The following is a 26,957-nucleotide window of genomic DNA, read 5'->3' on the forward strand; positions in this document are numbered from 1 at the left end:
TAATTACTAAGTATTAAGTATATAAAGTTAGTACCCCACCCCAATATATATAGCATTTGAGATAGGAGCTGGTATAATTAACATCTTTTTTTTTTATTAAAAAAACGGAAGTCTTTAGATTAATGGCCACGTTAGTGTGGCTTTCACCTTCACATACTACACACTATACAAGTGTAGTTTCTTTTTTTTCTGAGCACCCTATTAACACCCTTTACTTTTTTTTTAATTATTGATATTTCTTATTGTTTTTGTTTTTTATTGATCTTATATTATATATTATTTGAATGTAGATGTGAAGGATATTGTGTATTTAGTTTAAGAAGACATAGATGCGGATTAAGGTGGATAGAAATTCTCATTGGTTTGATGTCCGGGTGCAACGGGGAGCTGGGGGAGTCAAGAAGGCTACTCCAAAAAAAGCCACCCTAATAGTAAAATGCATGATATAAAGGTGAAGACTGGGGGTGATGGAGTAACCTTCTGCAGTTGGAATGTAAAAGGAATTAATGAACCAATTAAAAGGGGAAAGGTGTTAGCTCAGTTGAACAGATTGAAGACAGATGTCATTTTCCTTCAAGAGACTAATCTTAAAAAAGATGCTCAACATAGATTAACAGCTAAATGGATTTCTAAGGTGTATCATTCTACATTTATTCATAAATCTAGAGGAGTTGCAATAATTATTCGCAAAGGTATACCTTTCATACAAAGTTCTATTATAGAGGATAAAGAAGGCAGATATGTAATAATTACAGGGGAATTATATTCAAAAAAGGTAATTTTAATGAATATATATGCCCCTAATTTTGATAATCCACTATTTTTTAAGAAAATATTTAATAATATTCCTATATCCACTCAACACAATTTAATAATTGGAGGTGATTTAAATTGTACTTTAGATAACTATCTAGATAGATCATCTGCAAAAAGGAAAGCTGCCTCGAAATCAAGTAAATTCATAAATGCTTTTATCAATACATCTAATATTAAAGACATCTGGAGGTTAGATAATCCATCCGGACGAGAATATTCTTTTTTCTCGCCCGTACATGGAACCTATTCGAGGATAGATTATTTTTTAATAGATTCTAAATTACTTCCTTTTACGTATGACGCAAAATATCATAATATTATCATCTCGGATCATGCGCCATTAACATTTAAGATAAAATTAAAAGATATATCTAATAAAACTACTACCTGGAGATTTAACCCTCAGATATTAAAGGACAATGACTGTTGTAAATATGTGATGGATCAGATTAAATTATTTTTTGAAACTAATGATAATCCTGAAACTTCTCCATCACTATTTTGGGACACATTTAAGGCATTCATGCGTGGCGCAATAATATCCGCACAAGCACATCTCAATAAAGAAAATCGAAAAATAGAACAAAATTTAGAAAATGAGATAAAACGTCTAGATAATGAAAATATAAAACAGCCTTCCAAAGAGTTAAGTAATAAAATTGCATCAGTAAAATATAGATTAAATAAAATATATTCTAATCAAGTGATTAAACTTTTTCAACAAACTAAGCAAGTGTATTTTGAATTTGTAGATAAGCCACAAAAATTACTAGCACGACAGCTTAGAAAATTAGAAGATGAGAAGATGATACACGGAATTAGATCTGAGTATGGAAATATATTAATTACTCCAAAAGATATTAATGATAGATTTTTACAATATTATAAAAATCTTTATTCGTCAAAACTAACAGGACAAACAGATAGTATGGAAATATTTTTACAAGAATGTCAAATCAATAGCTTAGATCAGGAAGGTAGAGAATTGTTAAATGCTGAAATAACAGTAAAAGACATTATAGAATCAATTAGTTCGCTAAAGAACGGAAAAGCAGCGGGCCCAGATGGCCTGAGTGCAGAATTTTATAAAAAATTTCAAGATCTGATTTCTCCAAGATTACAAATAATGTATAGATATGCATATGACCAAGGAAAATTACCAGAATCTCTAAATGAATCCACAATTACACTCATCCCTAAAGTAGATAAGGATTTGGAAGATCCTAGGATCATATAGAGCGATTGCCCTTTTAAATACAGACCAAAAAATATTAACTAAGGTCTTATCTAGGAGATTAAGTTTAGTGATCTCTAAATTAATACATTATGATCAAACAGGTTTTATCCCAAAACGTTACTCATCCCATAATCTCAGACGTTTGTTTAATATTATATATTCAAAAAGAATACGATATACGGAACTAGCGGTTATATCACTAGATGCAGAAAAAGCGTTTGATCAGGTGGAATGGATGTATTTATTTAATATAATGGAAAAGTTTCAATTGGGGGATAGATTTTGTAAATGGGTAAGAATTTTATACTCGAATCCTATGGCAAGAATTTTGACTAACCAAATTTTATCAGCCAAATTCAAACTCTCTAGGGGATGCAGACAGGGATGTCCGTTATCACCCTTATTGTTCGCATTGGTGATAGAACCATTGGCGGAAAAAATTAGATCTGAACCTGAAATATATGGCTATAATACTGATACAACAATTAATAAAATTTCTTTATATGCAGATGATGTTTTGATTTATATTACAAAACCGGAAATTAGTATTCCCAACCTGCTAAACATTATAACTAAGTTTGGTGCATTTTCTGGGTATAGGATTAATTGGGATAAAAGCGAGATTATGCCAATAACAGGAATAAATCTAAATACATTACAACAATACCCATTAAAAGTAGTTACAGACAAACTTAAATATTTAGGGATTAACGTAACTAAAACTCATAACTCATTAATAAAATCCAACTATCCTCAACTATTAGATAAACTTAGAAAAAATATTTTATATTGGAAAACACTTCCTATATCCATGATTGGTAGAATAAGTGCCATAAAGATGGTATTTCTACCACAGTTGTTATATTTGTTTCAGGCTATTCCTTTTTTTCTTCCGAAAACTTTTTTTTTTTTAATTGATAATATTGTCAATAGTTTTATTTGGGATTATAAAAATCACAGAATAAATAAAAAACATCTATGCAAAGCTAAGATAAATGGAGGATTAGCACTTCCAAACTTTTTATATTATTTTTGGGCTGTTCAGATTAAGAATATGAATTTCTGGTGGGTAAATATGGATCATGAACCGACATGGTTAAATATAGAAAAGGAAGACTGTCTACCTTTCAATGTAGGTTCGATAATTTTTGCACCAACGGAAGTACAAAAAAAAAATTATAAAGACAACCTAATAATATATAATAATAGACGTATTTGGAAACAAATAGTTAAGACTCTACATTTGGATAATCTCTCATTTAGATTACCAATTATGAATAATCCATCGTTTAAACCTGCTATATTAGATGGGGGGTTTAAACAATGGGATGATTTAGGAATTACAAGGATAGAACACCTTTATAGAAAAGGAAAATTTCTTTTATTCCAGGAGTTACAAGATATTTATGGATTGTCTCCACAACATTTGTTTAGGTATTTACAAATTAGAGATTATATTAAATCCAATACACAAGATTATAAAAATAAAGAAGCAGGATTGTTAGACGAACTGTTTAATTTATATCCAAATACAGAAAAATTAATAGCCTATATATATAACATCATTTTGGATAAGGAGAATCCAATAACGGAAATATCGTCAAGCATGGGAAAATGAAATGGGATTGGCTATAACAAAAGAAAACTGGGAAGAAAGTCTACAACGAATACACCGGTGTTCATTAAACGCCAGACATATACTGATACAATTTAAAGTATTATATAGGTTACATTATTCGAAAACTAAATTAAATAGTATTTTTCCGAATCTCTCCGCTATTTGTGATAAGTGCAAGAAAGCAGAGGCAAATTTAATACATAGTTTCGTTACATGTCCTAAATTGAATTATTACTGGACAGAAAATTTTAAAGTTATTTCTGAAGTCATCAAAGTTAAATTGGACCCTAACCCAAAGCTAATAATATTTGGAATTCCGGATTTACATCTATCACTTACAGTAAATCAAAGAAATTTCTTTGATTACTGTTTGATAATTGGGAAAAAAATCATATTGAAATTTTGGAAGGGAACATTATCCCCCACAACCAAAATGTGGGCAACAGAGATGATGGAGACGTTACATCTGGAAAGAATTAGATTTGTCCTATTGGACAAGTATAATTCTTTTGAACAGATATGGTCTCCATATATACAGTATTTAGAGAAGTAGCTGTTCTTGGCAACACAGCTCGGCGTGCACCCTGCGGGATTTGGTGAGAATAATTCATTTTTATATTGGAATTAACATATATGTCTTTATTGATACTATCACTTGTAGTAGTGTTATTAATAATACATATTGTGGTTTCTCAATTTTTTTTTATTTATTTATTTTTTTTTTTTTTCGTTTCTCTTTTCTTTCTTATATATAATCAAATTATTATTTAATCACTCTCTTAATGATTTATAACTGTTCTATTCTTTCTCTATCATTATTTCTAAAAAAAATAGTAGATAAGTATTACTAGTGTTTTACTTAATGCAAATTGAATTAATTTGATATAAAGTTGTTTGAAGCATTGTAATTGATTACCTTTAATAAAAAAATATATTAAAATTAAAAATAAATTTAAAAAAAGATCTTTGACAAGGCTTCGCATAGCAGGCTGCATGGGAAGGTTAGATCGCATCCACGGGAAGCTAGCTGTCTTAATATAGAATTGGCTTCATTGATGGAAGAAGAGGCTGGTGGTAGAAGATTGTTTTAGATTGTAATTTTGAGATGAAAAGCATCTGTGATGTGCTAACACTCGACCGTTAGTCCCTCACAGCTCATTGATCGATCCTGCCAGTAGTTCTAATGAACGTCAGCAGGCAGCGGTGTAGAGCAGGTCGTCTGGGCGATCTTGCATCTCTACTATGGAATAGTTACATCAAAGATAATGCTCCTTTATTATAAACGCAAATATTTGGGCCTGGGGATTAGGTTTAGGACTTCCATCTAACAACTTTCAGGAATGTTATGCCTTGGAGAGTCCCTCACACAGATTCTGAGGTTACCCTTATTATGCAGCAGGCAAATATATCAACAAATATTGTGTAATGCTCATGAACGATTTATTGGCAAACCAGACCTTTGGAATACTGCTATTATTTCAGAAATAAACCTTCTCTCGACTATAGCAGCAACATTTCTCCATTTAAACTGTTCAATTATTTCAATTTCTTTTTAAAAGAAACTCATAGGTATAATGAATAAATACATTCTCATCAGAGTCGGAGTACCTACCAAAAAGATTGTGAAAAGTTGATGTATTTAACAGATATTAATCAAGATTTACGGTAATTTTAAATACTTTTTCACATGCAGTTATCATAGATATTAATTACCATTGTAATATTAGGTGGCTCCAGTGGCATACCTCAGTATTGTGACCAGTCCAATGTTGTACATAACCAAGAATGAAGAACTGACTGCCCTTCCTCTTGGAATGACATTGACTTTCACAGTCAACTTTTATGATCTCAGTGGAGACCAGTTTCATGCACACAATACAGAATTATATTTAGCTCTTAACAGGTGAGCAAGAAATAACTGATATTGTTATCTTAAATGAAAGATTAAAGGAACCAGTTCTTTTATAAAATTGATTTAAAGCTCTATCTAAATATAATGCTTTAGTGTTTTAAGAAAATCTGATTAACTTCATTTGATTAGAGCTAAGTAGAAAGCATTTTTTTGTTTTTTTTTTTTGCACTCAACATTTATTAACAAGACAAAGTACACGTACAAACAAGATATACAAATCACACAGCAGCTGTCAGCATCACATCAGATCATCCTAGAGTTCTGTCGCAGAAGCATCACATTCACAGGCACCCAAGCAAGCTCATCATATTTAATCCTACTTAATATATAATCACCCGTTATGTTAAACCAGACACTTGTATGCCACTTGAAGAACTTATTTTGTCATTGTGCGTACTTATACACAGTCACAATCATGACTGTACATATGGTTCCAAATACACGTATACATTACCAGTCGAACTCCTCCCCTCCACTGCGGCTATGGAGAAATTGTGTCCTTAATTAGTCTTGGCAGTTTAAGTAATACCGGTGTATTATTGGCAGTTGTAGTAATAATGTTGAAAGCATCAGTCCTTAACTGGAGCTTAGCTGTTATACTTTCCATCAAATATACGCTTTTCAGTCTTTCCCTCCACTGTTGAACATTTGGTGGCTTTACATTTCTCCATGACACTAATCATCTTCTTTGCAATCAACAGCAACACCCCAAGCAAGTATGTCTGATTTTTGATATCTATATTTTCTGGAGTATCTCCTAGTGTGAAACATGCCGGCTCCAGAGGTAAATCCACCCCAAGATTAGCTTGATCTCCGCCTGAATGTCTCTCCAATATTGATACAATTTGGGACAATCTCAAAAAATATGGGTATGATCGCCAATCTTCCCGCATTGTCTCCAGCATAAATCTGAGGTGTTGCTGTATCTTGCTAACATAAGAGGAGTCTTAAATACTCTCATTCTAGTTTTCCATTCAAACTCCCTCCAGGCGGGGCTGTTTGTTAACTTATAACCCAAAAGACATGTCTTTTCCCACATTTCGCCAGTAATAATATAAAGCATTTTAAGAGTGCGTGATTAATATTTTTCTTTGGTTTACCTTTTTGGTTTACTTTTTCTGTACATGATTAGTTTCTCCTTATCTAGGTACAATCTATAGCTGGAGTAACTCAGTGGGTGAGGTAGCATCTCTGGAGAGAAGGAATGGGTGACATTTCGGGTCGAGACCCTTCTTTGGACAGAAGGGTCTCAACATAGAAACATAGAAAATAGGTGCAGGAGTTTGCCATTCGGCCCTTCGAGCCTTCAATATGATCATGGCTGATCATCCAACTCAGTATCCTGTACCTGCCTTCTCTCCATACCCCCTGATCCCTTTAGCCACAAGGGCCACATCTAACTCCCTCTTAAATATAGCCAATGAACTGGCCTCAACTTCCTTCTGTAGCAGAGAATTCCACAGACTCACCACTCTCTGTGTGAAAAAAATAATTCTCATCTCGGTCCTAAAAGACTTCCACTTTATCCTTCAACTGTGACCCCTTGTTCTGGACTTCCCCAACATCGGGAACAATCTTCCTGCACCTAGCCTGTCCAACCCCTTAAGAAATTTGTAAGTTTCTATAAGATCGCCCCTCAACCCTCCATTCCAGCGAGTACAAGCTGAGTCTATCCAGTCTTTCTTCATATGAAAGTCCTGCCATCCCAGGAATCAGTCTGGTGAACCTTCTCTGTACTCCCTCTATGGCAAGAATGTCTTTCCTCCGATTAGGAGACCAAAACTGTACGCAATACTCAGGTGTGGTCTCACCAAGGCCCGGTACAACTGCAGTAAAACCTTCCTGCTCCTATACTCAAATCCTTTTGCTATGAATGCTAACATACCATTCGCTTTCTTCACTGCCTGCTGCACCTGCATGCCTACTTTCAATGACTGGTGTACCATGACACCCAGGTCTCGTTGCGTATCCCCTTTTCCTAATCGGCCGATAACCTCACATTTATCCACATTATACTGCATCTGCCATGCATTTGCCCACTCACCCAACCTATCCAAGTCACCTTGCAGCCTCCTAGCATCCTCCTCACAGCTAACGCTGCCCCGACATCTTCGTGTCATCTGCAAACTTGGAGATGTTTCATTCAATTCATTAATATATATTGCAAATAGCTGGGGTCCCAGCACTGAGCCTTGCGGTACCCCACTAGTCACTGCCTGCCATTGTGAAAAGGACCCATTTACTCCTACTCTTTGCTTCCTGTCTGCCAGCCAGTTCTCTATCCACATCAATACTGAACCCCCAATACCGTGTGCTTTAAGTTTGCAAACTAATCTCTTATGTGGGACCTCGTCAAAAGCCTTCTGAAAGTCCAGATATAACACATCCTCTGGTTCTCCCTTATCCACTCTACTAGTTACATCCTCGAAAAATTCTATAAGATTCGTCAGACATGATTTACCTTTCATAAATCCATGCTGACATTGTCCAATCATTTCACCACTTTCCAAATCTTTAATAACTGACTAACATTTTCCCCACTACCGATCTTAGACTACCTGGTCTGTAATTCCCCGTTTTCACTCTCCCTCCCTTTTTAAAAAGTGGGGTTACATTAACTACCCTCCAATCTTCAGGAACTACTCCAGAATCTAAAGAGTTTTGAAAAATTATCACTAATGCATCCACTATTTCTGGGGCTACTTCCTTAAGCACTCTGGGATGCAGCCTATCTGGTCCTGGGGATTTATCCATTTAATTTACCAAACACCACTTCCCGACTAACCTTGATTTCACTCAGTTCCTCCATCTCATTTGACCCCTGGTCCCCTGCTATTTCCCCTGCAGATTATTTATATTTTCCTTAGTGAAGACAGAACCAAAGTAGTTATATTCAATTGGTCTGCCATGTCCTTGTGAAATGTCGCCCATTCCTTCTCTCCAGAGATGCTGCTTCACCCACTGAGTTACTCCAGCATTTTGTGTCTACTTTTGATTTAAACCAGCATCTGCAGTTCTTTCTTACACAATCTTGCTGGTTCCTCGTTGAGATTAAACTTGCACAATTGCTGATTTTTTTTAGTTACTTCATTGTTAACATTGTTCATTGTTAACAACCAGGATATTTTTGTTGGGGTTTGGTATATTAAATGTACTCTCTGCCCAATCTTTACTGTTCCAGTCAGGTTGCACGAGGTCATTTGAGATTTCCCATTCACCAAAGCAAACACTGATTGAACTTGGCACCTGCATTCCACAATGTCTTTGGCAGAGCATACTACCATTTATGTTAGAACTGCATCTTCCAAGTTATATTTATTTGCTGTGCCCCTATGGTATAAAGAGTGTGGAATAGAGGAGAAACACGATCACTGAGCAAAGTTGTACATTTTGTTTGAGCTGAAACATTTGCTATGCAGACTTGAGCTGAGATCCAGATTGACCTATGAATGCATTGACATTAACTTGTAAATGGTTTACCCAAGAATCGTTGATGATAATGGCTGTAGGCAAGAGCGGAACTCGCTACCAAAACATGGGGGGGACGTGTCCCCTCTGGCCTTCCGCCCCTGGTTGGAGGCCAACATCCTCTTGTCTAATAATCCTTCGTTCTCACCCAGAATGCATCCTGGGAAACTCGACTGCTGTCAGTTCAGTTTTCTGAAGTTGTAGAAACTATTCAGTTTGTACTAAAGCAAGTGGGATGGAGAGAAGCATCTTCCACACTGCAGGGTCAGGAATGTCCTGCTGACACACGCTGATCCCTGGAGATGATGGTGCTGCTGGCAGTGGCATCTAAAAAATAAATGGCCCCTTACACTCCACATCTCTGGCATCATTTTAGACAATAGGTGCAGGAGTAGGCCATTTTCACTCATCCATTGGAGTTACAGCAGTACACTGGAGTTATAGCAGGAGTACACTGGAGCCCATAGATTTCTCACCCATTTTTGTATTGTATTGTATTCACTTTATTGTCATTATCTCATATTAGAGACAACGAAATGTGAGATAATGACAATAAATTGAATACAATGCCTGAAGATGGTTCAAACTTAAAATGTATTTCTTAGATATCTGCTGAATCTTTATTGTGTTGCTCTGGGTACCAAAGTGATATGATTTTTTTCCTAGAACAAAGTTATGGAAGGTGCTTATTTGTGACAAATGTTGATTTACTTTGTGAGGTGAATCACTGCCTTAACTGATTGTACAGAGCCCAACCCGGTGACAGGCAGATTATGATTCCACTACATAATGCAGATCAGCCTGAAGTTATCATTACCAAATGGATTTCCTTTGGCAAAGTTGTCAACCTAATTCCACAGTTCACCATTCATATTTACATGTTTAATTACATTTGATTAAAGTGAAAATGTGACAGGAATAAAATTTGAAAGTAACAATTTTATAAACATTGCCTGAAATGTTAATGTGTTTGCTCAAAATCAATGTAGGGATGATCTGCTGCTGATTGGACCGGGCACCAGTAATAACACCTATGTGGCTCAAGCTGCCAATGTAGGATTGACCATACTGGCAGTTTGGGACAACAAGCATCCTGGCATTGCTGACTACATCCCCATACCTATCCAGTACGCCATCTGGCCCAACATATCAGAACACGTGGTACTGAGTGATGTCATATGTTTCTCCAGCGTCCTGGTGAATCAGGAAGGTTAGTCATCTGTCTGAAAAGAAGAATTTAATCTAATTGGTTTGAAGGCTTCAAATAGCACAGTCCATGGTTTTCTGGAATATTTACAATCTATCAACAAAGTATTCTGTTTTGATTGATTTTCCGACACACTTGGCCAATTTTTAGGGTATTGAGTATAGAAATTGAGATGTTGTGTTACAGTTGTACAAGACATTGGTGAGACTGCATTTGAAGTATTGTCTTCAGTTGTGGTCACCCTCCTGTAAGAAGGATGTCATTAACCCCGGAAAGAGTGCAGAGAAGTTTTACGAAGATTTTGCCAGGACTCGAGGGCCAAAGCTAAGTCTAAGACTTTATTCCTTGGAGCGCATGAGGCTAAGAGATGATCTTATAAAGGTGTATAAAATGTTGAGGAGAATCCTTTATCCAGTGTAGAAGATTCAATAACCAGAGGACATGGGTTTAAGGTGAGAGGTAGAAGATTTAATAGGAACTTGAGGGACAACTTTTTCACTCAGAGGTTGGTGGGTGTATGGAATGAGCTGCCAGAGGAGGTAGTTGAGGTAGGTACAATGGTAACATTTAAAATACACTTGGACAGTACATGGGTAGGAACAGTTTAGAAGGATATGGACAAATGCAGGCAAATGGGACTACGTCAGATGTGCTATCTTGGTCGGCGTGGACCAGTTGGGCCGAAGAGTGTTTCTGTGCTGGATGACTATGTCTTTCTATGACTTCTCAACTCTTCAACGTAAGGTAAATTTTCCTTGGCTAGCTTCCCTCCAACCCCCAAAATCATGAGAGGGTAGAGAAGAGCCATTTACCATCTCATCCAAATGACTGCAACTAGAATAGTCATTACCCCTCTCCATGGCACTGGAATGTCATCCCATGTTAAATGTTCAAGTCTTGAGAGACACTTGAACTCTCAACATTCTCAGAAGCAAGGATTCTATTACTGCTAATAACGGCAGAAAATCCTGGAAGCTCTCAGCAGGCCAGTAGCTTGCTTAGGGTAATGCTTATGACTGATGTATGTAGATGGACACATGAACAGGCGGTAAATGGAGAGATATAGACCACGTACCGGCGGATGTGGTGTCTTCACGGTTGGTGCGGACATGGTGGGCCGAAGGACCCGTTACTGTGTTGTACTGTTCTATGTATTGCAGTTGGTTAATTATTGCTGAACTACCTGATAATCATAGGAAATTCTGCAAACTGTTTCTCCCTATGTATGTACCATAGTCATGGCAAATCGGATCTATCTACATGTGTCATGGTGCTGCACTTTGCTTTGTGGTTGCCTGCTTTGTGCAATAATTATAATTTACAGTACAGTATTTATAATCCCCATAGCTGCTCGAGGAAGAAAACATTCTCATCAGTGGGTCCAACGGATTGTTTGGAACCCTAAATGCCACACACATTGGAGTGGTAAAATGTAACTTTTTTATAATAGCATGTTGAAGGACTTAATATTTATAACATAAATATTTTCCATTACCTTTCCCTTGCTTATAATTTTTAACAAATGCGGAATATTACAGTTGAAATTGTTTCTGTGACTGATGTGTTCCGAGTGGTCTGCCAGAATGCTGAATGAGTGTTTTTGCTGAATCTTTTCAAAGCTACTTACATACTGAACCATTAATTTAGGTGAGCCTGGGAACTGGTATGTCTTATCAAATGAAGTTCTGCAGATCGATAGTGGCACAGGATTGGGAGTTACCAGGGGCACAGGGTCGACCACTGTCTATTACGAAATTCCAGGAATTGTGAAAACCTACAGAGAGGTAAGGCTATCATAGAATAGAATGCAATTTATTGTCATTCAAACCTAGGTTTGAACGAAATATTATTTCTACAGTTTTTTTACATTACAAAACAATCCAAGACCCACACTTAACACAGTTTACATAAACATCCATCACAGTGAGTCTCCAACATCTCCTCACTGTGATGGAAGGCAAAGTCTTTATCTCTTCCCTTTGTTCCTTCTCCCGTGGTCCAGCAGTCCAACTGCAGTGTCGAGGTGAACTGGGGCTCCGATGTTAAAGCCCCCGGCGGGCGATGGTAAGTCCTGAGGCCGTTTAAGCCACGCCGGGCGATGTTAGGCCCCGGCTCCATGTCCTTAAACCCGCGATTCCAGCGGGAGAAGTCGCCGTTGCGGAGCTCGGAAAAGCGGTCTCCCACCAGGGACTTGGAGCTCCCGATGTTCCTGTCCACCGGGTCTGCGGCTGGTGCCTCCGAACTCCAAAAGTCGGGTCGCAGCCGCACGCCATCACAACTCTTCCCGCTCCGAAGTTGGCCAGCTCCGCAGCGATGTCAGTTCCGCAGGCTCTGCAACTGGAGCCCCCAGGTTAGTCCCGGCCGGAGGTCGCCGCCGGCTCCACGATGTTAGGCCCAACGACATCCAAGACCCGACAGGGAATAGTCGGGTCCCCGCACAGGGAAGAGATTTAAACGGTTTCCCCCACAGCCCCCCCACCACCCCCCACATATACACAGCTAAAAAATAATAATAAAAACTAACTCAAGACATACATTTAACAAGACAAAAATAAAAAATAAAATCATCATTTTACTTTTGGATAACCGTGTCTGATAGAGATAAGTAATTCATTGAGAGCTACTGTAACAAGTTAAGGGAAAACTATTTACCTTTTAGCTTGACAAAAATGCTGGAGAAACTCAGCGGGTGAGGCAGCATCTATGGAACGAAGAAAATAGGCGACGTTTCGGGTCGAGACCCTTCTTCAGACCCGAAACGTCGCCTATTTCCTTCGCTCTATAGATGCTGCCTCACCCGCTGAGTTTCGCCAGCATTTTTGTCTACCTACGATTTTCCAACATCTGCAGTTCCTCTTGAACATACCTTTTAGCTTGTATTCTTAGTAGAAATTACTTACTCACAAAAATTGTTCTTGTTAAATGTTTATCAAAAAATAGTAAGAGGCTAGAATGATCTCTTTCCTCCTTCAACCCATCTGTCATCTTAGAAATGAGTCATAAATTCTCATTACATTGTTCACATTGTGCTTATATTACTAATTGTCAAACTAAAACAGAAACTCGTAAAAATGTAAGTGTACTGAAGCCTTCAGCATTTCAACATAAATTGCGTGCACTATTTTCAGATAAGAACTATGCCTTGGATTTGTTAGTGCATTTTGTGCAATAATTCTCCCATATCCATTTCAGCTCACAGTTACCGGTGTAGGAAAAGCCTCCATTTCCTTTCACGGTTTCAAACATATTGTCGGCCTTCCTAAGTTTAATGTGTACAGATTTATTGTGACTACAATGAACAAAGATAGCAGCCTGAGGGGTGAGTGCTCATTCTTTCTATCCACAAATGGGAAACTACAATTGTGTAGAGAGACTTAACCCTTAAGAGACTTGGGCTATATTTCAATGACGCTGTAATTATACTTGCCCATCAGAAGAACGAACCACGGCACAGTGGCGCCATGGTAAAGTTGCTACCTTACAGTACCAGAGACCCCAGTTCGATCCTGACCCTAGGTGCTCCCTGCAACAGCATGGGTTTCCTCCCACACTGTAAATTTGTCGTTTCTTTGAAGAACGAACCAGTTTGTCACAGCCAACAGTTTTATCTGCAACATTCACATTCTACATTTTCACTTTCAGATTTATAATAGTGGCAATATATGATTTAGAAGGGAAGTGATTTACATCCTGTCAGCACATCCTGGTGAAATTATTCTCCACTGTGTACTCCTGTTTCACCAGACACTGACTTCTCAACTTCCATGTGAAGGAGATTGAGTAATAAATGTGATCTTGCATTATTGAGTAAAATATTTGTTGGTGACTGAGAGAGCATAACATTCTAATTAATATAGAAATGGTTAATCCTGAAGAAAAAACTTCAGAGGTTTTGGAGAGAAGGCAGGAGAATGGGGTTGAGAGGGAAAGGTAGACAAGCCATGATTAAATGGAGCAGTAGACTTGATGGGCCGAATAGCCTAATTCTACTCCTATCACGTATGAAATGGTGGAATTTGAAGAACAGACTACTTGGATAGTAATGCTAACACCAATATTGGAAGGATTTTCTTCACATGAAGGAGTACAGACAGCTTACGTTAAACTGAATTATCATTCTACCTCTTTTCCTGTTCCTCTCCCCACCCCTACTGGTTTGGTTGAAGTCAGGAGCTCATGTTGAATTGTGTCTGGCTGACAGCATTTTGTTGGCAAATTATCTCAAAGTAAATGTAGTCCATTGTACGTTAATGATATAATGCCTTTTTATTTGCCCAGGGGACTGCAGTTTTGCTCAGATTAAAGCTACATCAAAACTAAAGCCAGAATCAAACCTTGCCTGTTCTGTGCGATTTAATAATATTGTATTACAAGTCTTTGCAGGCTCTGTTTTCTCTGTGGAACCTGAATTCATTGCAGATACAGGTAAATTAGTCTAAAAGCTTTTCTAGAATTATATGATCGTTCACTGTTCTACGCCAATTTTAATGTTAAAATAATTATTGCCAGAAATAATGTAATTTTCTCCAGATGTTACCTTTACTAGCAAGGCCAGCATTGATTTCCCATGCCTATAACCTCATGAGGAGTGACAGGATTAGCTGCCTCTTACAGATTTATGCCTGCAGATTGCCAACTCTTGATGCATATCAATATTCACGGGTTCCTTTGTTGAGAAGCTGTGATTGGAATTGAAAATGCTGAGGATTGGATATCACTGGTTAATTTACTTCTTTGTATTCCTTAAAGATATTTCAAGCTTGTGGAAAATATAATGAAAAACCAGTGCATTTATAAAAAATAAATCAATATCAGAATGGATTTAAAATTTGCCACAATTACAATCTGAAATTACAGTAAACCCTTGCCACAACGGTCCTCACGGGGGAGATGGTATCCGTTATTGCCGATTGTTCGTTATAACCGAATAAGAGGGTTAATATGTAAAACAGCCGATAAACACATACTACACAATAAACAGTAAAGAACACAAAATACACAATGCCTCGGAACGGCACAGTGGCGCCATGGTAGAGTTGCTACCTTACAGTACCAGAGACCCCAGTTCGATCCTGACCCTAGGTGCTCCCTGCAGCAGCATGGGTTTCCTCCCACGTTGTAAATTTGTAGTTTCTTTGGCTTCTGTGAATTGCTGGTAAGAGCCACTGCTGCACAGCACCAAAGATGGGTTCAATCCTGACCTCAGGTGCTCCCTGTGACCACATGTGTTTCCTCCTGGTGCTCCATTACACTAGTTCTATCTTACACATTAGGAACAATTCACAGTGTAGAATAGAACTACTGCACATTGTCTTTGCAACGTGGGAGGAAAGATAGAACCAGTCCTACACACACTGAATTGTTCCCAGTGTGTAGGATAGAACTAATGTATGGGGTGATCACTGGGCGGCGCAGACTTGATGTTTTCACACTGTATCTCCAAACTAAACTAAACTAAAATGGGTCGCAAAACACTATTCAAATGTGTAATTCTCCAAAGTATTCAAAATGCTTTTATTAGTACAGTAATAGGAACAGTAGATAATAGTTTATTTCCTAAACTAAACTCCATCCACCTAGTGGTTATTCCATGAAACGGCAAACTTGGTCCACAACAGATTTGATCATCTATAACTGAAATCCATTGTAAAGAGGTCCATTAAACGAGGGTTTACTGTGTTGACATCTATAATACACACCTTTTGTTATCATGTTTACAAAGAGCCTTTCTAATTGTAGGTCAGTACAGCTGTACAGTCATGATAAAAGAACTACCAGATGCTGTGTTTCGGGAGTTGAGCACAGGTGGGGACACCTATGTCTCTGTCAAAGCCTCTGTTCTCGGAGGACATTACGCGGGCCAAGTGGGAAGAACAGAGATTCCTTTCATCCCTGGATTTTATATGAACCAATCAACTGTTTCTCTCAGCCATAAAGAACCACTAATAAACATCACTATTTTTGGTATAGATAGAGTGTTGAATGAACTGGAGGTAAGCACAAAGTACTGTTGAGTTCAACCTGATTGCTATAGAATTCATGAAGAAAGTCTTGGGATTGCAATGTCAATTTGACAGCATTACAAATATCAACTTTCTCCTCGGCCATGAGTGGAAAGTTGCTGAGTTGCAACTTCAACTGAAACATGAGGGAAAGAAACCCTCTTGACACCAGGCAGGCCCTCCACTTACTTTGAGCACTTTCTGCATCAGATTGTCATTGGATGCAAGGAAATTCCCAGCCTACTAATTTGCATGAAAATATTTTTTTCACGTTAAAAGGAATGAATAGCTAGATAATTGCTTCAAAGTATACTTCTACTTTGGGATTTAGTCGGGAATTCACTAGGTGTTTTCTGGAGCTTCATCACCTATGCATTGATGTAACTTGGTAATTGTGGAGGCAAAATAACCACATTTTGGTATATAGCTGAATAACCTTAAAACATTTTACAAAAATAATAATATAGTAAAATATATGATTTAATATATTTTATTTATTTATATTTACCCTTTCTCTCCCTCTCCTCCTTGTTTACATAAACATTTACCTAATATTGGGATTTAATTGTTCTAGTACCAGCCACACTAATATCTGACATCTTACTCATATGAATAGTAGAAAGCCTTTTTAACTGTGAGACCTCACTAATAAGTAATCAACAACTATTATCACATAGTGATCAGAGACAGGATCTTTGCCGAGCTTTCCTGTTCATAACTTGTGACTCTCAGGTCAGGTATATATTGTTTGCAATGATGTCAGATTATTGTGCACATTGCATCAATGAAATCTAACCAGAATGTGTTATGCTAGTCATCATAGTTATCTTCAATTTTGTGTTTTAAATTGTATATGTTTAATTGCATTTGTATTACCTTATTTAATTTAAATCTTAGGTCCAATCTCAATCATCTGCCATTGTAGTGAGTGAGCCCATCAAACTACTTGCAGTACCCAATATTGTTTACACACTGAGCCCTGCCAATGTCAGCCTTCTCCAGCTGGGCATGTCATGCACCAATATCAGCGTGTCCAGCCCTCTGACACGGCAGGTGATGCACGTGGCCGTCACAGTGCTGCGCACTGGATCCAGCAGCGGAACACGAGGCAAGATTCAGCACCTCCTTTCAACCGTCTTTGTAGAGCTCTGTCAAGTGAAAGTTTCTTCACAAATGTATTTAGTTCATACTTTCAGTTTAGAACTGCATTTCTCGAACATTTAAAAACGGTAATTCTCTATTCAAAACCATCTTTCCCAGAACCATGTTCTGTGAGTAATGAATGTCATAGAAGTTGTTATGGTGGAATATCTTCTGCTCTGTGCATGGAGATGTTGTGTTCTCCAATCGTGGAACAGCAAAATAAGGTGAAGGAATCGGACTTGTAAAACCCCTCTGTTGCATCACACTTGGGATTTCCAGAGGCTTTACCTTCCTGGCTATCTGAGTCTGCCTCTAGATGCTTACACTAGAAAGGGTAAATCACCAGGGGTCGGTGAATGATCATTCTTGCAGGCTCAACTAATCAACCTCACTGCTTTCCTTCCTCAGTCATCACAGCCAGAGACGTCTTATCTCGGCATTTCAACATTCAGTACATGCTCTCTATGAACATTATGTCCGAGCCCTCCTCTAAACTGTCGCTTCATATAAATTCCCAAACTAATATACGTGGTCACCTATTGACCCTGTCATTCAAATGCCCAAGGTAATACCATCGGCCCAGAACATCTATTTTCACCTCATTGTTATATCTATCTTCCAACACTTCTGTATCGGTCTCTGGTGAGCTGGGGGGGACTCTCGCAATATAATTGCACTTTCAAAATTGCCTTCCTTTGGCCACTATTTCTTCAGTGACTGGTATGATTTTTACTTTCACCCTATTCGAAATTAAAACAATTATATTCACTCGCCCTGGTTGGTTAAAGAAAATTGTGATCATTGTAACTAATTCTTTAATAATCAAAATATATATTTGATTAAACATAAATTCTCATAAAGATATTGGACAGTGATGCTGGTAACACTACCCCAGCATATATATATATATATATATATATATATATATATATATATATATATATATATATATATATATATATATATATATATATATATATATAATATCAGCATTTGACAGTATAAGCATATTGTGTATTTACATTAATTTATTCACACATTGGTTGGGAACTCCTCCAACACCACTGCCCAATTATTTCACATATTTAGCAATAATCAAACATAAATTTATTAATATCAAAGTGTAATGCTGTTTAAAATTCTTTATTAGTTGAATTTTAAAAGAATATCCAATAACACTATCTTTGCAATGGAAATGAAAACATTGCTTTTTCCCAATGGCAGGCATTTTAAGGGTATAGTCATTCCATAGGCATTGCACACAGTCAAAAAAGCTGTGTGTGATATGCATTTTGTAAGTCCCATTTTTGTACAGATTCAAAACTATCCAATTTACATTACAACATTGTGACTGAACCAAGTGTAGCATATTATTTAGAATCACAATATGACAGTTGACAACTTTGGCCTATCAGATGACATTTTTTTGTATGTTACATAGATTTGTCCTTTGAGGAACCTACTTTCTTTGACCAGCTTGTGGAATCCTACCAGGTGCTGATGTTCACCTTGTTTGCAGTCCTGGCTACAACAGCTGTCATTTTTATTGGTAAATACCATCTGTTGTTACTTTCAGTGCATCACGTGCAATTAGAGATGTCCTCTTGTTCCTCTTGTTCCTCTAAACTTGGACATTAGGCCTGTACAGCATGGGAGCAGGCCTGTTGGTCACAATATATGTGCCGGACATGCTGCCAAGTTACACTAATCTCCTGTGCCTACATGTGATCCATATCCCTCTAGTTCCTCCATATCTATGTGCCTATCAAAAAGCCTCCCAAACACCACTATCGTATCTGCCTCCACCACCACCCCTGGCAACTGACCACCCTCTCTAAAATAAAATAAAATTTGCCCCAAACATCTTTAAACTTTCCCCCTCTGACCTTAAAGCTATGCCCTATTGAGTCATAGAAGCATAGAGCATGGAAACAGGCCTCTCAGCGCAACTTGTCCATACCGACCAAGATGTCCCATCTATGCTGCTCCCAACTGTCTGCGTTTGGCCCACATCCCTCTACACCTTTATTATCTAGAGCCACCATCCTATCTGTGCCTGGTGGAGGGAATTGTTTGTTTGACCTGGATGGACAGCACATTAAAAAAAAATCCTGTAGATCTGTGATGATTTTCTCAAACAAGGTTGATTCAAGGCCTTACAGTGTACACTGGGAACTGCTCTAGGAGAAAACAAAGTGTTTCAATGATTCACTGCACCACAGGCTTTTTGCACACTTCTTACACAATGGTTATAACAAAGATAGTCTCGACCCAAAACATCACCCATTCCTTCTCTCCCGAGATGCAGCCTGTCCCGCTGAGTTACTCCAGCATTTTGTGTCTATCTTCGGTTTACACCAGCATCTGTAGTTCCTTCCTACACAATGGTTATATGCAAATTTAACATTTTTGGAATAATTCTTCAATAAACAGTGTTCTTCTGTATTTCATCGTTGTTTTTTCCCAGAATTATCTTCAACCTTATGATCCCTATTTAGAATACCATCGTCCCATTTGTCTGCCACATGGTTGCAATAAAGGACTTCTGTTACTTCCTGCTCATTGTTATTGTTATTGCCCTCAACCTGGTTTACAACTGCCTATCTTTATCTTTACTCCAGCTAGCATGCTTTACAATCTAAACATTTCCTAAATTATTTATTGCCTCTCCTAGCACGACCTTAAAGTTGCCTTCACTATGTTGGCCTCTTTTCTCAAAAAACTCTCCCGGTATATAAGCTCTTGCACTAAACATATTATAAACTTGCCAAATTCTCATAATGCCCAGAATTTGCTATATCATTGCCCCTCTTATTTTATAAACTTCTTTATGGTCACCACTTAGCCTCCATTCCAGACAACATCTTGGCGAATCTCTCCTGCACTTTCTCCCACTCCCACATGATGAGTAGAACCCTACACAAAACGGCAACATCTTGTGCAGGTGCAACATGACCTCCTCTTATACTCAACGCCACAGCTTATTCAATCATGGAAATAGTTGATACAGTTCCAACATATGTGGCCTTTAAATTCCATGTTGATGTTTGAACTTCTAGTGAGCGAGTTGGTTATATTGTATTGTTTTCTGTTAGCGGTCTTTACCTAAAGGAAATTAAGGGAATAACCTTTTAAGTTGATGTGAGCTACAGTAGTGAAAATTAAACTAACCATAGTAAACCGGTACTGTGTTGTGCAAGAAAATAAATGGTAATCACTTATATTCTTATTGTAGCTTACAACGCCTTCTTGACAAGGATACAGACTATTCCTGTAATTTATGTTTCAGCACCACAGCAAGCAGGTAAAGAAGGACTTTGCCACAGTCATACTGTTCACTGTTGGGTCTTGGTTATATTAGTAATCAAATGTAACTATGCCCACTGCAGAAATTACTTAACAAGAGGGTACAGTTTCTCCTGTTGTAAACCTGTACCTCCGCTTTCTTTCCCATGTCCCCCAACACCACCCTGCTGTGCTCCCATCTCTCCACCATTTCCCACAGCTCCCCCCTCTCCCAGTCACCCTGCTCGTTTCCTCTCCTTTGTACACATCTCCCAATCCCGGGTCCCCCATTTCTCTCTTTCCCCCAAATCTTTCCACCCACATTACTCCTCCAGCTTTACATTTCACTTAGCCTTTATCACATCTCTCATCTGCCAATCAATCTAGCCCTCACCTGTATCCTACTATCACTTGCCAGGATTTGTTCCGTCCACACTTCACTTTTCCAGTCGTCCCCCTCCCCCCCCGACTAATCAGTCTGAAGTGTCCTGACCCAAAACTTTGTTTGTCCATTTCCTCCACACACGCTGCCTGACCCACTGACTTCCTCCAGCACTTTATTTTATTTAATACTGAAAACCCATTCTGACAAAATATGTCATGTAGTTGTATTTTGATACAGACGATTTATAAGATATCAAAGGTTTACTTTCATATTTCCCTTTGTTGTTTAGGTTACACTTCAGCACCTCATTGTAGTAACCCACGGAGGCGATATCTGCAGTCTTGGCTGTGGAGTGTTCGTTGACAAACTGTTGTGGAGAAAGAACCAGTGCAATTAGCTAGCAGTAAGAATTACTTTTGTAAAATATGATTGCATTTTGTCAGTTGTGTTTAAAATTCAAGCAAATTTAATCTTGTCTTCATTAAAGCTTTTGTTCAAAGCAGACATCTAAATTATGACACTGAGCGCATTTACAACATCACGTTAAAGATTGTAACTTCAGGGTACATTGAGACACACTATCAGTTTCACTGTAATCCCAGACATTATCCAGCAATATGGTCTCATTACCTCTTCAATTTGATTTGTAATCTGCCTTGGGAGGGAATGTACTTTGTTAATATCTGGTGGCATAAATACGTATAACGAGCATGAATTTCAGGAGTGTAATTACTGCGTACTGTGGAGAACGTCATTTCTCACGTAAGAAAATCAGCCAAAGAAAAATTATACAGCATTGGTTGTTATTTTTATATCAAACGTTTAGGTGATGGCTTCATGAGTGACAAATGAATAATCATCGTACCCTGTATAGAAACATAGTGCTATCCACTGGCTACAAAATGTTGTTCATTGTTGTATTTTATATAGCGTTACATGTCTGGCAAAGCAATTATTTATTCCTCATCTCTCTGTTAATTGTACTTCTGAATCTATCCTAAGTTGTTGTTTGGAAGTTGCATCATTTAAATATTGCTATCTTGCGATCATTTGATCTTGTAGTAACATTAGTCATTCAATCTTGATTGTTATAAAACCGAGCATGTTTATTGTTGTAGGTAGTTTAAAGTTGAATGTCTTTAATTTAGGTGCAATAAAATTCAGAGGGAAATGAACAACATGTATGGTTACATTTAGAATGTGGAGTTTGGTACTGAAACTTTGTGATTCAGTTTACTTGGCTTCATACATTGGGAATAAAAAGGTTATTTTAATTTCAAATGATTCCAATTTACAATGTAGCAGATTTATGTGCATGTAGTGATTCAATAAATATATTTTACACATCGCTGAGAATAAATCCAGCTCACCGAAAGATCCATTTGAAAGGATGATTTTAAGATGTTTTTGACCGAGAGTAAGGGAATCGAGGACCAGAGGACATCGTTCAAGGTGAGAGGGGAAAGATTTAATAAGAATCTGAGGGGTAACTTTTGGGAGAGATTGAGAGCTGGGAATCTATTCCTTAGAGCGCAGGAGGATGAGGGGTGATCTTATAGAAAATCTTGTATAAAATGATGAGAGGAATTGATCGGGTACATGCACAGCGTCACTTGCCCAGAGTAGGTGAATCGAGGATCAGAGGACATAGGTTTCCAGGGAAAGCGGGGGAATGCTGTCTTCAATTCACACATGCGATGAACAGAAAGGTAAACGACTGCCACAGTGTACGGTAAGTCCTTTAGAGAGCGCGGAGGTGGGGGGGGGGAGAAGGAGTGGAGACATTTTTAAGAAGTATAATAAAGTTTAGCGGCCATTTTACCTACCGATCAGTTTTCCTTGGTCCTGAAAACTCCAATGAGCCAATTAAAATGCCCGGTCGAGTGGTGGCGCCATAGAGTGTGGCAGCCTCGCCTGCAGCTGTTTGTTTTTCACCTTTTTTATTTTTAGTTTGTTATAAGTTTTGTTTTGGAGGCCTTTTAGTCTTTTTTATGTGGGGGATGGGGGGGGGAAAGGGGGAAAGGGGGAAACCGTTTTTTCCAGTCGCTACCTGGGCGAGGATGCGTCCTTCCTCCGAGCCGCATCTTCGCCCCCTCCTCGCGGCCTACCACCTGGATTGGCGCGGCCTTTCCTGCCGGAGACCGAGGTATCATCGTGGAGTGGGGCCATGCCTTACCCGGGTCGCCGTGCGGAGCTCCGGAGTGCTGTCTGCCAACTTCAACATCGTGGAGCTGTGGGGTCTGCGGCGGCGCTGACTTTAAACACCGCGGATCTTTCGCCGAGATCGCCAGTGTTGGAGCTCCGACCAGCGCGGCCTGTGGACTTCGGAAGCCGCGGTCTCCGGTAGCAAACGTCCGTTTCGGAACTCCAAGCCGCTGAAGAGTGTTCTTCCGATGCCGGAGTTCCATCATTCCAGCAAGAGGGCCGGAAACATCACTGCGGAGGCCTCAATAGGCCCCGACCACGGGTGAACATAGAGGAAGTGGACTGAACTTTGCTGCCTTCCCTCACAGTGGGAAACATTGTGGGGGGATGTTTTTATGTTTAATGTTAAATTCTTTAATGTGTTTATTTTAGTAGTGTGCTGCAATGGCAACTCAAATCTCACTACACCAATTGGTGTATGTGACAATAAATGTCCTTTGTCGTTGACAACGAAGAAGATTGCCTACGGCTGCCCTCGACTGCCTGTAAGTAAATAGCGACCCCACTCGACTGCACTGCGAGTTCAAAAGAAGCATGCCGACCAAATTTTACTTGCGGAAAAATTTTCAACATACTGAAAAACCTTCCACGACCTAGCTGAGGCCAGGAGTATGCGGGAACTTCCCTCGAGCATGAAGGAGAGTTCCAGTGACCTCATCGGATCTCCTAGGACTACGTGTCGACCATGCTGGGAGTTTGAGTCGAGGGCAAACTCTTCTAAACTCGCAGATTGGGTCGCCCAAGTGGGACAGCCCCTTAACCCGCAGAGATTCTCCACGCACGGTTGTACCCGGGTTGGTGGAGCCTCCGTTAGTCTGACGGAAAGTTACTGTCATTTCTTATTATTTGTGGGATCTGGCTGCTCACTTTATTTGTCATTTTCCCAAACCAAAACTTACTTAGTTCTTTAAGACATCTTTTCATGAAACCTGAAGACACAAGATTACAGATGCTGGAATCTGGAGCAAAAACTACTGCAGCCTTCTGATGCACAGCCACACACATGTATGTACCAAGCAGAGGGGGTGGGCAGCGGGGAGGCAGGGAGGGAGGGAGCGCCGTGGGGGGGGGGGGGGGGAGGGGGAGGGGGAGGGAGCGCCGCGGGGGCGGGGACTGATCCGTCACTCATCCCCATCTTGTGGCGGCGTGGACTTAAAATGGCGGCGCCGCTCCGGGGCCCGTAGTGTTGGCGGTGAAGGATTCCGGCTCTCGCGCTCTCTGTGGCGGAGCGTAGTTGTCTCCGTGCGGGTGGACGGGCCCCGGCCCTGCCGTGTGTGGGTACCGGCCGTGTGCGGGTGGACGGGCCCCGGCCCTGCCGTGTGTGGGTACCGGCCGTGTGCGGGTGGACGGGCCCCGGCCCTGCCGTGTGTGGGTACCGGCCGTGTGCGGGTGGAGGGAGCGGGCCAGGAGGCTGAAGCAGAAACATGGACCGGCTGGCGCCGTTTGTCAGTAAGTTAAAGTAGCCGCCCCCCGAATACCGCGGACATTTGCTGCCGAGCTCAGGCTTTCATTCTCGGACACTCGAGATGTCCTAGTGCGGGTGTCGGGATAGGAGTGCGAGATAGACCAACCATGATTGAATGGGCCGAATGGCCCAATTCTACTATCCCTTATGACCCTCTATAGCAAACGTGGGTCCCCCAGGCTCCCATATGTGTTCCTCACCCGCGTGTCTGTGTCTCGGAGTTGTGCTCTCCCTCTTCCCCAGCCCGAACAAGGACAGTTAAGGGCCTGTCCCACTCTCACGACATTTTTTACTCGTGGATATTTTTCATCGTGCTAGAAAAACGCCCCTACCTACTTGATGCCACGAGTACCCACGACTAGCATCACGGCATGCTACGAACTTGTGACGACCATGCTGCGGAATTAGGTCGTGAAAGTGGGACGTGCCCTTTAGACACAAAATTGCTGGAGTATCTCTGGAGAGAAGGAATGGGTGACGTTTCTGGTGGAGACCCTTCTTCAGACTGGTTAGGTATAAGGGAAACGAGAGATATAGACGGATAACTGGAGCGAAATCGCTTGGGCAGCTTACAGCCAAGTGGTATGAAATTTGATTTCTCTCACTTTAGGTAGCCCTGGCATTCCCTCTCTCTCTATCCCTCCCCACCCAGTCGCATTAGCTTCTCATTTTCACCCAACAAACAGCTAACAATGGCCTGTTTCCTTTATCATCATTCCTTTTTTGCATTTCATTCAGTGTTCTTTATCTCTCCACATCACAGTCTATATCTCTCGTTTCCCTTATCCCTAATCAGTCTGAAGAAGGGTCTCAATCCGAAACGTCACCCATTCTTTCTCTCCAGAGATGCTGCCTGTCCCGCTGAGTTACTCAGCATTTTGTGTCTAGATTCGGTTTAAACCAGCATCTGCATTTCCTTCTTACACAAGGACAGAGTTCTATGGTCCTCACCTTTCACCCTACCAGCCTCAGCATCCAAGACATCATCCTCAGACACTTCCCTCTCCTCCAACGGGATCCCACCACGAGCCACATCTCCACCTATTTCTGCAGAGACAGCTCCCTCTGCAACTCTTTGGTTCACTCATCCCTTCCCACCTACACCACACCCTCCCCAGGTACCTTCCCCTGCAACCGCAGGAGATGCAACACCTGTTCCTACACCTCTATCCAGGGATCCCAGCAGCCCTTCCAGGTGAGGCAGAGCTTCACGTGCACCTCCTCCAACTTATGAATAAAAATCGTAAGAGTCCCATTTTTCGATTGGAAATATGCCCTTGCTACTACTTCATGTTGCATAGCTAAAATGTTGCTGACAATGATAGACACCAGATTGTCAGAGCTTTTATAAACAAGTTTAGCAAGAACATTTACTCATGTCAATTTAATAATATACTAGAGATAATTTGTGGAGTTACTGAAGCACCCGCAATCAGACCCAACTGTTCCACGTTTGCATGTGTGGAAAACTGAGTGAGTGTATCCAATGTATTGCAGTTTTATTATATTTAGAGTTGGCTTTATTTCAGGTGACCCATTTGACCAGCCACCTTGTCGTGGTTGCTCTTCCTACCTAATGGAACCCTACATAAAGTGTGCTGATTGTGGACCTCCTCCTTTGCTGATATGCTTACAGGTACTCTGCAATATTTGTGATGCTGGAAAGATGTGATTCCTTGCTGTAAATTGTACTTTATTACATGTGCACTGCAGTTTATCCATGGATGTTGTAGTCCAAGATAATGTATTGAAGTAGTTATGGTATTAAGAAATCTTCATTGATTTATATTGAGAAATATATATCCTGCTATATGAAAAGTGTCTGGGCTGTCTTCATGTCCAAACTGTAACTTTTCCTCCTATTTACACAAACAGTCCTTATGCTGATTTGCTGATCCATATGCTTGCAAGATCTGGCACAATCCCATCTCAAATGTTTTATCCATCAAATATATCTATAAAATATGTAACTACTGAGGAAGTAATTACTATCTGCATAAATACCGTTTCTACACCACTTGTGTCAAGTGGCTCCATGCAGTGCAATGTTCTGATAAAGATCAGTCTTTGTTTACACGGCTACTTGTGATTTCAAAACTAATCATTGCTTGTAAATTTAATTGCACGTAGATTGTAGCTAATATATTTATTTTTAGGTATTCCTATGTTTTAATCTTTTTCAAGCAGATACATTAGTTGCATTTCAAAGACTGC

At 39.6% G+C, this 26,957-nt stretch overlaps 2 protein-coding genes across 13 annotated transcripts in view; both read left to right on the forward strand.

Annotated features, from left to right (window-relative positions):
• The window catches only part of LOC116988694 (nuclear pore membrane glycoprotein 210-like), a 119,634-nt gene extending 97,401 nt beyond the window's left edge, over positions 1–22,233 (forward strand). Inside the window, exons 32-41 of the mRNA XM_033045539.1 lie at positions 5,399–5,574; positions 10,041–10,261; positions 11,906–12,042; positions 13,451–13,577; positions 14,537–14,683; positions 15,998–16,251; positions 17,158–17,368; positions 18,845–18,952; positions 20,639–20,707; positions 21,363–22,233. Coding sequence (XP_032901430.1) covers positions 5,399–5,574; positions 10,041–10,261; positions 11,906–12,042; positions 13,451–13,577; positions 14,537–14,683; positions 15,998–16,251; positions 17,158–17,368; positions 18,845–18,952; positions 20,639–20,707; positions 21,363–21,436 — 1,524 coding nt within the window. The 3' untranslated portion in view covers positions 21,437–22,233. The remainder of the gene's footprint in view (positions 1–5,398; positions 5,575–10,040; positions 10,262–11,905; positions 12,043–13,450; positions 13,578–14,536; positions 14,684–15,997; positions 16,252–17,157; positions 17,369–18,844; positions 18,953–20,638; positions 20,708–21,362) is intronic.
• Positions 22,234–24,381: 2,148 nt separating this feature from the next.
• The window catches only part of tada2a (transcriptional adaptor 2A), a 30,252-nt gene continuing 27,676 nt past the window's right edge, over positions 24,382–26,957 (forward strand). For 5 of the 12 annotated variants that reach the window (XR_004416137.1, XR_004416136.1, XR_004416135.1 and 2 more), the window contains exons 1-2: positions 24,384–24,727; positions 26,273–26,379. Coding sequence is in view for 8 of the 12 variants with exons in the window: in XM_033046333.1 (XP_032902224.1) it covers positions 24,703–24,727; positions 26,273–26,379 (132 nt within the window). In the remaining 4 variants the exon portion in view is untranslated. Of the gene's footprint in view, positions 24,728–26,272; positions 26,380–26,957 lie in introns of all 12 variants that reach the window. The other 7 variants (XM_033046326.1, XM_033046331.1, XM_033046332.1 and 4 more) reach the window with 3 other exon arrangements.

Source organism: Amblyraja radiata, chromosome 28 (assembly GCF_010909765.2).
Source record: "Amblyraja radiata isolate CabotCenter1 chromosome 28, sAmbRad1.1.pri, whole genome shotgun sequence".
In the NCBI taxonomy this organism is placed as follows: Eukaryota; Metazoa; Chordata; class Chondrichthyes; order Rajiformes; family Rajidae; genus Amblyraja; species Amblyraja radiata.